This window comes from Aplidium turbinatum, chromosome 16, assembly GCF_918807975.1.
Source record: "Aplidium turbinatum chromosome 16, kaAplTurb1.1, whole genome shotgun sequence".
In the NCBI taxonomy this organism is placed as follows: Eukaryota; Metazoa; Chordata; class Ascidiacea; order Aplousobranchia; family Polyclinidae; genus Aplidium; species Aplidium turbinatum.
The window spans coordinates 9,190,677-9,205,547 of NC_137487.1; the positions used below are offsets into that span (position 1 = coordinate 9,190,677).

The 14,871-nt window shown below is 36.3% G+C and overlaps 1 protein-coding gene across 1 annotated transcript; it reads left to right on the forward strand.

The window, feature by feature from the left end:
* The first annotated feature begins 7,420 nt into the window (after positions 1–7,420).
* LOC145785687 (kelch-like protein 9) lies at positions 7,421–9,322 on the forward strand. Its single transcript, XM_082597378.1, has one exon. It carries the CDS (start codon positions 7,421–7,423, stop codon positions 9,320–9,322), a length of 1,902 nt encoding a protein of 633 aa, XP_082453504.1.
* The last annotated feature ends 5,549 nt before the right edge of the window (positions 9,323–14,871 follow it).

Below are 14,871 nucleotides of genomic sequence, written 5' to 3' on the forward strand. Positions count from 1 at the left end.
TAGAGAACACCAAAAATTCAGCTACCGGTACTCAAAAACTACACAAAAGCCCAACAGAGTAAGCGATTCTGAAATTGCTTCCACAGATTAGTTAAAAGAAGCGTAAATCGCGTAAAGTCTGCGCGATTTACGATTTGCAAAATTTATTGGTGTCTTTGTGTGCGTCTAAAACAAGTCCTGGGAGGTGTTAATAATTGCCAGATGTCTTGAAAAACGGTATAAATTTCTACAAATTTTAATTTATTTTCAACAAAGGGCTCAACTTAGGAATCCAAACTTTGAAAATTTTGGGGGGGCATGGCCCGTTCTCCCCGCCCTGGCTACGCCAATGTGTATAGGTTAGTGGAGTGATCTCGTTTAGGACTGTAATCCACATAATTCAAAGAAGAATAGGTTTGAAACTGCTCTAGGCTGCTTGGATAATGGTGTGGTAATATTTATTTTAGCGTAACTTATAAAAGTGTTGTTGATAAGAATTAATAGTAAGGCTGTCTGACTGGGTGATGAAATTTCTATCTATCTAATTTATCTAGTTTGGCTATCTGACTCCATGAAATCTAACTTCCACACAATTGTTATTCGAATTATAATTTTAAGTTATCAGAAGGTGTTCGTATAATGTTGTAGGTCTATAACACAATTTGAATTCAAACAGTACAGAATAATGAAATTACAGGATAGTGAAACATTATCACGAGTTATTACATTTTAATTAAACAATCAATTTAATGTTTTTCTAAGAGCTGAACTGGTCTAACTGAGCTGGTTTGATGTAAGCTAGTCCGATTTGATAGAGCTCTTTGTCTAATTGAGCTGGTTTAATGTGATAGAGCTCTTTGTCTAATTGAGCTGGTTTGATGTGATAGAGCTCTTCCGATTTTATAGAGCTAGAGCTCTCGTCAAAGGACGAACAAACCATTTTATTGTGTGCGCCCTTTTTTCTATTTTCTTTGGGAGCAGTTGCATGGAAAATTACAGAAACTTTAGTAAAAGGCAGGAAAACTTATACGATGAAATAATGGATCGCTACAGAGGCCCCCCCAAATTTGGGCTAAATTGGAACCAAGGGTACCAAGTTTAGCTCAAATTTAAGGAGTTAAAAACGCTAACACAATTTTAACAGACATAGTATGAAATAGGTATGTTTAGTGTTTATTAACATATTTTATTATTATTATATTTAAGTATAAGTTTATAAGTTGAATTAAGATGAAGGCTGTCTGACTGGGTGATGAAAATTTCTATCTATCTAATTTATCTATCTGACTCCTTTATCTAATTTGGCTATCTGACTCCATGAAATAATTTCCACACAATTATTGTTATTCGAATTATAATTTTAAGTTATCAGAAGGTGTTCATATAATGTTGTAGGTCTATAACACAATTTGAATTTAAACATTACAGAATAGTGAAATTGCAGAACAGTAAAACATTATCACGAATTATTACATTTTAAGTAAACAATCATTTTAATGTTTTTCTGAGAGCTGAACTGGTCTAACTGAGCTGGTTTGATGTAAGCCAGTCCGATTTGATAGAGCTCTTTGTCTAATTGAGCTGGTTTAATGTGATAGAGCTCGTCCGATTTTATAGAGCTCTCGTCAAAGGACGAACAAACCATTTTATTGTGTGCGCCCTTTTTTCTATTTTCTTTGGGAGCAGTTGCATGGAAAATTATAGAAACTTTAGTAAACGGCAGGAAAACTTATATGTTGAAATAATGGATCGCTACAATGGGACAGCTTTCTTTAGAATTTCTTGTCAGGCTAGGCTACAATTGAAAGCAACGTAGGCATTAGGCAAGGTTACAGTCGATCAATTAGGCTACTTTAAAAGCGATATCACATCTGGACAATACTGCACACACCATAAACTCCAACTAGATTTATGCAATGACATCATATTAAAAAAAAAACGCAGGAGAGGTTTACTTACTTTAATTTTGCTTGCACACCTTTCCAGATACCGGTAGCCTACGTTGGATCCATTATTTTTATCGTATTCCTGGCCAACGCAGTTTTTGAAGTCAAGATTCAATTGGTCAAGCAAAAACAGTAGGCTACAGGCTTAGCCAAAGCAGCACCAGTTTTTAAGTCAGAACAACAGAAATCGTTCAGTGATATGGAAATCAGTAGGCTAGGCTTAACTGCATCAGATTTTACGTCTGGAAGAAGTTTTACATTGCCTAGCCTATACCATAGTACGAGAATGATTTGTTATTGGTGAGAAACATCTGAAGTTACATTGTCACGATTTCTTTCTATCTCTTACCAGGAAAAAGACTTGGAAAGGTTCAATGACGTAGTTTAATGGGTCAAACCGAAAAGCAGTCAATTAAATGTCGAATAATTCTACTAGTGAAATGATAATCTGACTTCTTGAAGAACTTTAACGAACGGCTTCTCAAATAACTCTAATTTCTGCATCAACTACCAATCCACAACTCATAGCACACCTCTCATAATCAACTCATAATAATCATCATAATAATATCATCATACAAACTACACCACTATTTATATAGTTGGTTGTTCAGTCCAGTAACCTCGAGAATGTTACGTAGTGTTGCATCACACGAACTCATCGTCGGTCACGTAGCATTTAAATGTAAACAACAGAAGTCTCTAGAAAGTCACGTAGGGAAAATGATTCCAGAAAACACGTTTTACATAATACAGATTTCGTAATCAGAGGTTACTTCAGGTCATAACCGATAATAACATACCGCTCAAGAATTCCACAATGAAAACAACACGCTTGTTGAAGATACAAAGCAAGCCATCGCAAGGCATTGCACCTTGATTGTGACATACATCTACAATGATCGAAAAATACTTGGAACTTTACGCATTTCATTCAAAAATTTGTTTATTTTTAAGTTGGTGGGCCTATACAGTTTTACTTTTGTAGTACTAAAATGGGCTCCTCTCAAAAGTGAAAATACAAAAAACTACTCGTTTTTCCGTTACAATGTTATGCTTGGAGGAAAATTTGACTGACCCCCTCCCTCTCGGAGCCCCTGCCTGTTGCACACGAGCTCTTGATGTTGGGTTTTCCAGAGAGACAAAATCGACTGTTGTGTTTTGTCAAAAACAACTTAGGTGTGTGTGCGGAAAATGTGTTTAGCTGTTTCGTGCCACCCCATCAGCTTCAGTGGGCTTGGTTCGCCCGAAACACACAAAGATAGAGTGCCCTGTGTTGTTTTGGACATCGGGGGGCAGGAGGTCACTAATGGGCAAGAACTCATGATGTTAGGTCTCTCAGCAAGGCAAGTCGACCCTTGTGTTCTGTCAGAAACAACTTAGGTTTGGGACAGGCCTACCGATAAATAAAGCATTTAGCTGTTTCGTGCCACATCCCAACTACCGGGTCGCGAGAACACTCTATCTAGGCCTACATGTAAATGGTCATTAAGAGTGCGAGTTGGTTGAAAGTACTCAGCTATAAAATAAATTGATCAGGATATGGTGAAAATACTTGCAGGCTTCAGCCATGCACCAAATACAGTCATGCAAAAACATCGAAAAAAACTTGTAAATTTTCATCAATTTTGCAAAATTTTCTAGCTCTCTCATAATTATTGTTACGCTGGTTGTTAAAATGTTAAAATCCCATTAAATAAAATCCCATTAACATAATGAGTAACATTGGAAACCAAAGACGTAGACTATAGCCAGGGGGCGTGGGAAAGTAGGCCTAATTGCTTTCCGAAAATGTTTAATTTTTCCCAAAAAATGGGTTTAAAACATGAATGTTTTAATTCAATGAGATTGCTCGATTAGGCTACATGGCGTGCATCGGTGTACTCCTTGCGACGTACACCTGACCCACGCTGCATCCGACGGCGATGTCTGTTTCCGGTTGTCTACTCTACTTATGACTTAAATTTGGTACTACCCACTACTCGAAATCGATCATTGGGTAGAGGCAATTATCGTAAAGTTTCTTGCCCAGAGAAACAACAGCAAGTGCGGGTAGCTGGAGTCGAACATGCAGGCTCTCGACTGCGAGCCCAACGCGCTAACCACTCGGCCACTGCTGCCATATCTGCCACTATATCTGGATCTAGACTAGCTGGTAAAAAAATCAAACTCCGGCTCCTGTTTTTGCAAAGAACTTTAGACTCTGGCAGAGTCTGGCTCCACTCTGACTGCGGCTTTTAGAAATACTCCAAAACTCCGGCCAGAGATGGGCGTGATCTTGATCTTGAAGATCACAAGTGATCTTGAAGATCAAGATCGTGATCTTGATCTTGATCTTCAAGATCACTTTTTTTTTGGTGATCTTGATCTTGATCTAAGATCACTTTTTTTTGTGTGATCTTGATCTTGAAGAACAATAAGATCAAGATCACCTTAACATTGAATTTTACTTCCTAGATAGAGGCATTTTTTTAGAATTCGTACTGTACAAAGTAGTTAGTGGCAACTACTAACATTAAGCCACTGTTAATATGATATGTGTCCAACAAAAGACGATTTAAAGTCTCCATCTAATCTGGTCAGTGTTACCATTTCAAAATTGAAAAGTTTTCTGTGTTGGTCGTAATAAAGAAGTCAACTTCCGTGTACTTTATGTTGACGTATAATAAAAAATAAGTTAACTTTGTTCACAATTTCCATGTGTGAATTTTAAAGAAATTTTTTCTTTCTTTGACCCAATTTTAGATGTTTCAAAACTCTAGAATGGCGGTGTTAAAAAATCTGGACTCTAGGACGCCGACTTTGGTCATGTAAAGTGGTTTATTGCAGCAAATCAACCAGACCAAGACTTGTTTAGGGTCTGAGTATGGAGCGGTTTGTCTGACCGCAAACCTCTGAACTTTTTTGATAGCAGACAACAGCATCAAGGTTGCCAGATGGGTAAATGGTGCAATAAACATTGACATAATGCAGTGAAAGTTAAAACTGCTTAGTAACACGAATAAAAACTCCCACATGAACCAGACAAAAATTTGGTAAAAAATGATGCAGTTCAAAGTTTTTTTTATTTATTTATTATAAATAAAACGTATAAAACTAATTGCAAATTTTGCGACTTTTTCAGTACTCCTGTAATTAACCTCGGTCTTGGGTGTGACGTTGCAGTTCTACGCAAAGTACGTCAACAATTGATAGGCCTAATAGCAACAGTCACTAACTTATTACAATTCTTAGGCCAGCGATCGAGTAGTAAAAAGTAAAAGTTAGCAATACCAACTATATACCTTTACCCAGGTTGCTTATAATAATTATTTTTTGCAACATCATTGATCAAAAAATTCATTTTTTTTCAAGTACACAAAAAGTGATCTTGAAAGTGATCTTGATCTTCAAGATCACGATCTTGATCTTCAAGATCACATAGTTTGGTGATCTTGATCTTCAAGATCACCTATTCTTGGTGATCTTGATCTTGATCTTCAAGATCACCAATACTGGTGATCTTGCCCATCTCTGACTCCGGCTATTGTACAGTTTTTGTACCCTACTGATTCCGACTTTTTTTTCCAGAGTTGCCAACAATATCTTTGTAATGTCTGATCTGAATTCTGACTGAAATACTGAATACTAAAAAGTGAAAAATTTCGATGTTTTTAACTCCAGGTCAGCACCGTCAGCTCAGCATATATTCAATTTTTCTTACAATGGATTAAAGTAGAAACACATGAGTTGTTTTATTGCTTCGCTAACGTTTCATGCACACTGACAAGGCGCATCATCAGAGCTAACAACATAAAAAATAAAACATCAAAATTATATAGGTTCCCTAGCGTAGCCTAATGCAGTGTGGTTATAAGGCAAGAGAAAAAAGTGTAAAATACATTACCGTATTTCAAATAGTCAACAAAAAATGGAAGAATGATCACCTAGTTTAGATTAGATTATACATATGATTGTGTAGTTTGCATATGGTTAATGGCTACCGTATATACGGTACGGTACATTAGATAAAATAAAACTTTCGAACAACTCAGTGCAGGCCAAAACAATTCAGTACAGGGTAGGCTTCATGCCTATTTTGGCATAGTTTGAAACGTTATTGTAATTTAATTTTGTCTTAAATGTTTTGTTTGTCTCGATTGACTGATTCTGATATTGCTTCAGCCTGTAGGCCTACTTAATTGTTCTAAACCTGTGGTATGCAGACACTGTTGTCAACAATATCTTGTAGGTTGAATCAGAGAAAGCTTGTCAAGCAATAATGGAAAAAATAAACTATACTATAGCTAATTGGAAAAGAATATAACATTAAAATAATCACACAAATGGTGATTAAATTACAAGAATAGAGATTAAGATTAACTATTGAAAATATCGTAGTTAACCAAGTCAATTCACCATTGCTTTTCTTAACCGAGATACATAACATTAAGCATTAGGCTACTGAAAGTGGTAGATGTAATATGGAAATATTGAGACAACTAAAAATAGCAAATACGGTAGTAACTTTGTGAAAATAAAAACATCCAAGACATCTACACTTGAAAACGAGTTGTAAAATTATATAGCCTACCGTATATTAACTATTTTACTGTACAATGACAAAATATGGACATTGTCATCACAAATGGCAAAATGATTTCACTCGTTTAAAATGTGAATTGATAGAAAATGTTAAAATTCTCATAGAATTAGACGAAAAACAGTATAAATGAAAGTGCGCTATTGAGAATGCACACCAAAATAGAAATTCTACAAACAGTTGTAATAAGAAAACTAATGTATATATATTTTGGCTAAATGATTTAAAGTTATTGTATTCAAAGACAACTATTAGAAAGAAAAATGAATGGAAAATGAAATACTTAATGCAGACAACCAAAAATTTAGATTAATAATGTTGAAGGCTGGACAAGATTTGACTACAAAACTGCAATTGAAATATTTTACAGCAGAAAAATTTGGCCTTTTATTCTGTCTAATCTTCGACAAGAGAAAGGAATGAAGTTATGATGATAAAAATATAGCCTACGCCCTACAGTCTGTACATAATTATGGTTTATTTTAAAATCAAAGCACATAAGTATCTGCGGTTTATTGCAAGCTTCTGTGTTTCAGTTAAAAGTGTGGTACCATGACATGGTGAAATATAGCTAATAATAAGCAAAAGCATGTTATTGTCTATTTTTAACAAAATGGTTACTGATTTTAAGATGCATATCATGGGTAATGCGACTAGCTGTTTTTGTAATCTTACAGTTATAGCCTGGCTATTAGTTAAACAAGAGTGTCATATCCATACAAGCACTGATTTTACAACCAACGTAATATTGCAAATTATCAGAACTAAATTTTAGTGGGGTATTTTTTCCAGGAACTGTGTTTAACATTATTCACCATCGTGAAAAATTGAGACTAATAAGCTTAAGTTTTTGCCTGTTAAACAAGCTTGCCTCAAGTTTTTGTTCAGCAATATGATGACTGAAGATACGTCCATGGAAACAAATAAATTTCCACACTTACATCCAAATTCATCCAACCCAAGTGTAACTAATGCCTTACCATCAAGTTTGGCTGTTGTTTCATCTAATGCAGATGGTTGCTCATACACCTCAACAGGTCATAAATCATTAGTTCTTGATGGACTAAATGAGCTTCGAAAATCTGAGTATTTGTGCGATGTTCATCTGATGGTGGAAGGGAAGAAATTTAGTGTTCATCGTGCTATATTGGCCTCATGTAGTCCTTATTTTCGTTCAATGTTTACTTCTGAAATGAAAGAACGCCAGCAAGATGTGATTGAACTTCACGGAGTATCTTCAATTGGTCTGCAAGCTGTACTTGATTTTATTTATACATCATCTGTGAATTTGACTGTTCAGAACATGCAAGATATTCTTTCAGCTGCCAATCATTTGCAAATTATGTCTGTCTTGGAGTTTTGTTGTCAGTTTTTACAGTCTGAATTGTCAGCACAAAATTGTGTTGATATAAGCAAAATTGCAAAGTTTTTCAATTTAGCTGAAGTTGAAGAGTGTGTGAGAACTTTTATCCTTGCAAATTTCACACAATTTGTTCGCACTGATGAGTTTCTCCGTCTTTCGGAAAAAGACATCTGTGCTTTATTAGCGAGCAATAAGATTCGAGGTCATTCTGAATTAGACTTATTTGAAGCAGCACATCGTTGGTTAAGTCATGAATCTTCTCGATTATCATCTGTATTTTCTGTAATGCAACATATTCGTTTTCCTCTTATCTCTCCTGATGACATTGATGAAAAAGTCCACAACATTCATTACATGCAAACAGATGCTGAATGTCTCAAACTCTTGCTTGAAGCAACCAAGTATCACATGTTGCCACACAAACAACCATTACTACAGTCTGCTCGCATGCAGGTTCGTTCAGTTATGCCTTGCCTGGTTGCCATCGGTGGTAAAGAATCAACAAATCATGTGTCTCGAGAAGTACAGCTGTTTAATAAAGAAGCAAGTCAGTGGTTACATTTAGGTGAAATGGATTTGCCTGCTTATTGTCATTGTGTTGCTGTATTGAATGATTTTTTATATGTAGTTGGTGGGCAAGAGATGTTTGACAACAACGGCAGCACAGCGATGTCTAATGTGTGCAGGTACGATCCCAGATTTAACCGGTGGATGAAAATGGCCAACATGTTGGAGACACGCACAGATTTTCATGTCAGTGCCATTAATGGCTACTTGTATGCTATTGCTGGAAGAAATGACACCGGTCCTCTTAGTTCAGCTGAACGATTCAAAGTTGATCAGAATAAGTGGGAGTCCATTGCTGATCTTCCTCATGCTGTGTGTGCTCACTCTGGTGCACCTTGCTCCGGGATGATGTATATTGCTGGTGGCTTTGCATCTGATGGTTTTCAAAGGGAAGTGTATTGTTATCATCCTCATGAAAACAAGTGGGAAGCTAAACCAAAGCTGAAAACTGAGCGAGGCTTGCATTGCATGGTCGACTACAAAGAACGGCTCTACTGCATTGGTGGCAACAACAAAACGAATGGAGCACGTCGCGATGTCCTTACCACTGAAATGCTTGACTTAAAGAGTTCACAATGGACTGAAGTTGCCCCTTTATTTGCTGGACAGAGCGAAGCTGGAGCTGCTGTTGTAGATGGGAAGATCTATGTTGTCGGCGGGCACACTTGGAGGGAACGGAAAGATGTACGCACTGTTGCATGTTATGACCCCGAGCGTGACACTTGGGAAAAGGCCACTGACTTTCCTGAACCTCTGACCAGCGTATCATGTTGCGCACTTCGCATTCCAGCTATATTGATGTCAGAACTTCCTGTACAACAACCTCGTCGACTTAACAACAGCAATGAAAACATACAGGGTGAGGAAGATGTGGAAATGACATAGGAATGTTTTTTAGAGTAGGCTAGTCTACTCTACAGTCTTGATGCTTGTACACTTTGTTATGCACTTTTACAAACACACTGCTTTGTACATGTATTTGCATAAATCATAACAAATATGAGTTGTGATTTTGGTAAATGTTGTTTTTGCAAATTTGCAGATCTTAACTTCAGAAGCCTTTGTAATGCAGTGTGTTGCATACAGGTTGGCCTCATTTTTTCGCAATGCATTAAAGATTGTTTCTTTTTTTACAGCAAACTTTAATTTAATGTTTCATGGCTGTTCTCATGATCCTTCTTTCAAGTTCATTTTCTTAAGAGTCAATTTTTTTAAATGAGAGGCCCATTTTTCTTGGCAGCTCTAGACATGAGCACACTGAATGCATGGCCAACTGTTGAAAAATATAGATATTCTTTCTTTTTTTTATTAAATCCACATTTAAACATTGTTATTTGTTTTAACAATAAACTTTATACAACTGGAAGACTTTAACTTGACTAACATTATCAGAACCAGTCATGTGTACCAAGAAAATTTTAATAAATAGAATACGTTACCTACCTTTTTGTTTTGCCTGAGTTGTTAGCTGTAAATCAGCATTCAGTTATTGCAGTCATTTAGAACTTTTGCGCTTTAAGTTGTCCAGCTCTCTTTGTGTGAGATACAAGAAAAAAAGAGATGTGTGCTTCAAACTGGTATGCATAAGCTGACAAGAGTCCACCTTTCTGCTCTATAATAGCTTGCAAGTGCGTCATCTTTCATGGTTATATATTATCAGATTTAGAAAAACTATAGTATGTGTATAGATGACTGCATGTGAGAATTACTCTATGTAAATATATTTCTTACTGTTGGTAAAATTAAAAGTATATATTTATGTTGTATAATACTTGACAAAATAATTTCAAAATACTACATTATATATCCATTTGTAACAGTGCTTTCTTGAATAGACTAAAAATTTATAGTGTCTAAATAAGATGATAGTGCATAAGGCAAGTCACATTAGAACTTCTAGCCATCGAAATAGTATTTTCTAAATGCCCCTTTTTTGTGTGCTGCATATGCCAGTAGGTTTATAATAACAACATGACAGCTTTTAAATGTATATAATTGATGAAACATTGAATTGACTTTGTGATGATGTTGTTATTTTCAAAATTTCTGTTATTGGAAATCTATGTTTGTTTACAGTATTTTTCCCACTGTTTTTTTTGTTGTTGAAATCTTTAACTCTTTTGCTAAAGTTGTTGTTTTGGCAGTGCTGCTTTCGAATGTTCAATTTGTAAAAAACATAAATTCAATGGCTGTGAAGCGGCTGATCTTGCATCGCAGTAAAATTTTTCAGATTATGTTTATATAATTGTTTCATTCATCCAATCTACTTTATTTTTGACTCATCTGCTGATTGGCCTTTTGATTTTGGTGAGTGGTGCAACTCACATTAGATTTCTTGCAATCATTTACCTAAACTAAAGCTAAGGTGTTTCCTATAACATGTCATTGTCAAAGTATGGTACTGGCTATGTCGGAATGGCCCGTTTCGGCGAGTCCGATTCGACTAGTCCGATTCGGCGAGTTCCCTATTCGGCGAGAGCCTTTTTCGGCCAGTGCCCTATTCGGCGAGTTTTTGAAATTTTTAAAAGGAAATTATCGGGTACCGTAGCCTAATTACAATTGCCGTTTTTACATCGTTTTAACGTCGCTAAACGTTGAAATCGTGCTACATCGTTTTAACGTCGCTAAACGTTGAAATCGTGCAGAAAGGAATAAAAATAAAATGTTTGAACTATTAAATTAAAATTCGTCGTGTCAGTTCAGTTATTTTTATTTTTGACCATCATATCAAAAAAATACACGTCAACATAGCAAAGGTAGAAGCGACAAAACGCGAAGGTTAAAACGTGCTTGAATTTGTCATGTCAGTTCAGTTATTTTTATTTTTGACTATCATATCAAAAACAATACACGTCAACATAGCAAAGGTAGAAGCGACAAAACGCGAACGTTAATACGTGCTTGAATTCGTCATGTCAGTTCAGTTGTTTTTATTTCTGATCATGATATTAAAAACAATTCACGTCAACATAGCAAAGGTGTAGAAAAAGGTAGAAGCGACAAAACGCGAACGTTAAAACGTGCTTGTGACCGAAGTAAGTTATTGAGTTGAAAGAAATTTGGCAAGGTTGCATCACCTTCAGAAAAATTTAAGATATGAAGGAAAAATAAAACAAAGAAAATGTCATAAAAAAAATAATGTTTATGTCTATAAGTTAGTACTTTTGAATAGTTAAAATCATAGGCGCCTAACTATTTTATTGGCCGTGGGGGCGAAAGCGTGTTTCATCAGCAGCAACGTAAATTCAGCGAAATGTCACGCAGATGGATGACGTAATTATGTCGTCACACTAGGATTGCTTTTATTGCCACACTCGGAGTTATCGCTACGTTCGACCTGCCGTTAATTATTATAAACAAAGCTCGACCAAAACACATGCTATGCGTCTGCGTTGGCTAGCGGTTGATGGACTGCGACTCTTTAAGCTAAGCACAACATAAAGTTTAGCAACGAACTAGATTTATTAGCATGAAACAAGAGACGAAAAGGTTTACTAAAAGGTATACTGTAAATGGAATGAAAATACTAACTTGATCATATGCTTGAAAATATACCTGTTGAAAGCAAAATCATTCATGTTTGCATCAATTCAACAGCACGTCACCTTTAATAAATTTAAAAGTTGCTGACATCCGTAAACAGCCCTTGAAAAATAGTTACAGAGAGACGTTTGATTAAGTTTTCGACTTGACATTGCTCCCTTTTCACTACAATATCGCAACTTATGGCTGACCAGCTTTCAAGTTCCAATTCGCTGTAAAGATGAAAACAAAAGATGCGCATATTCCCCGCCTTTGATCGGGTTTCCATGGCAACGGACGTGTGTGCGCCATGCAGTTTGCTCGAGGCCGTTGTTGTGTTGATTATGCCGCTTGTGCGACTGTGGGCAATGCGGTTTGTACCAGCCCTTGTTACGTTGGTTAGTGGTAACCTCGGGCCGAGACTTCAAGTTCATTTTCACAGCAAGCGATTCACTGCCGCGACAATTCTCTGCAGAGGTTTCGACTTTCGAAAGCGACAGCGAGGCAGTTTGCAAGCGCATTAAGTTAAACGCACGCTGCGTCAACGTAGCAAATTATGTTGTTTTTGAGTGCATTCAACATCTGATGACATGGAATCGACGCAAAATGGTAGATTTTTGCTATGTCACAGGCAGCAAAATCATTCATTTTTACATTGATTCAACGTCTGCAGACGTTAAATCAACGTAAAAATGACAGATTTTTTTGTCGGGGGTGGGATTGTAGCATCGCTACTCGTTCTAGTGATTATTTACTGCGAAGCTGTTGCGGTTTGCATTTAAAAATGTTTTCCTGCTGCCGATCGCTAGTTCATCTATTGTTTTATGTATCAATGCCGCATAAAAAGTTGCTCCCACGCGGAAATATGCGTGGGGGCCTGGTCCCCACGGCTTAGGCGCCTATGGTTAAAATGATTAGTTTGGATCAACAAATGTGTGACCTACACTCCTACAGCTTAGATTGAAAGGAAATTATCGGTTAGGCTACCGTAGCCTAGTTATCCCAACCAGCAAAAATTTGTTCCAAGAACCCAGTTAGCCTAACAGTTCATTTTTACATTGTAGTAACAGAATGAAAAGGCTAACCAAGTGTGTGGCCTATCGTTTTAACGTCGCTAAACGTTGAAATCGTGTAGAAAAGGGTGCTTAGGATACGTTGAAACTGAGAAACATTCACAGAAGCCCTACGATACGTTGCATTTTTAAGATAATGTATTCAGACGTTGAATCAATGTACAAATGAAATGTTATGCTAAATGGGTTCTTGGAACAAATCGTAGGGCTTCTGTGAATGTTTCTCAGTTTCAAAGTATCCTAGTCAGCAAAAGCTCCCTTTTCTACACGATTTCAACGTTTAGCGACGTTAACACGATAGGCCACACATTTGTTTAGCCTTTTCATTCTGTTACTACAATGTAAAAATGAACTGTGTTCTTGGAACAAATTTTTGCTGGTCGGGATAACTAGGCTACGGTACCCGATAACTTCCTTTCAATCTAAGCTGTAGGCCACACATTTGTTGGTCCAAACTAATCATTTTAACTATTCAAAAGTACTAACTTATAGAAATAAACATGATCTTTTTTTTTTTGTAACATTTTCTTTGTGTTATTTTCCCTTTACATCTTAAATTTTTCTGAAAGTGTTGCGACCGTGCCAAATTTCTTTCAACTCAATAACTTACTTCGGTCACAAGCACATTTTAACGTTCGCGTTTTGTCGCTTCTACCTTTTTCTACACCTTTGCTATGTTGACGTGTATTGTTTTTGATATCATGATCAGAAATAAAAACAACTGAACTGACATGACGAATTCAAGCACGTTTAAACGTTCGCGTTTTGTCGCTTCTACCTTTGCTATGTTGACGTGTATTGTTTTTGATATGATGGTCAAAAATAAAAGCAACTAAACTGACATGAAGAATTTTAATTTAATAGTTCAAACATTTTCTTTTTATTCCTTTCTGCACGATTTCAACGTTTAGCGACGTTAAAACGATGTAAAAACGTCAATTATAATTAGGCTACGGTACCCGATAATTTCCTTTCAAAAATTTCAAAAACTCGCCGAATAGGGCACTCGCCGAAAAGGGCTCTCGCCGAATAGGGAACTCGCCGAATCGGACTAGTCGAATCGGACTCGCCGAATCAGACTCGCCGAATAGTAGCAGACCCGGCTATGTAGGCACCGGTTGATTTGGCTTCTTGAAATACATCATGTCTGACTAATCATCAGCAATTCAGCATGTACTTTGATTACAAGATCTTGTTGTATTTTAGTTTATTTTTCCTGAAGAATGAATTGCGTTTTGAATTGAATTTTGGTTCAGTTGTATTATAAACATGCTACAATTATCTGTCGCTAAATGTTGAGATTTAAAATATAAGGCTAAAAGATTCTGAAGAAGCAACTAGAAGTTTTTTTCAATACTTTTTTTGTCAGTTGAAAATGTGCATGTGCTATGGTAATAGTCTTTGAGGTATCTCATTTCAATATAAAAAAGCTGTATCCTTGGTGACATTATACATAGATTCTATTTGAATAAGACCTTCTGATGATCCGTTAGGTGAAACAGTCTGTAAAGGCTTCAGATAGTAATAACTATATTTGATTTAATTCGCTCTGCTTTGCTTTCTTGCTTAGCATTGAGCACTTTTTGTAGTATTAATAGTTTTCATTGTTTTAGTTTTTCTTATATATCTGCAGGTTTATGAGGAGTCAGTTTGCTAGCAACTGAAACAAAATTTGAATTTATCTATTATTGTTCAATCAACGGTTGAACCAAATAATTCTCACCTGGTTACTTTAAAATACCAAAGTTTCAAACTAAACATGTGCTCCTTTGCATGATGTGTTTCACTGAAATGCATGGTATGGTAGGAAAGTATGAAGTTTTGAATAGGATCAAAAAC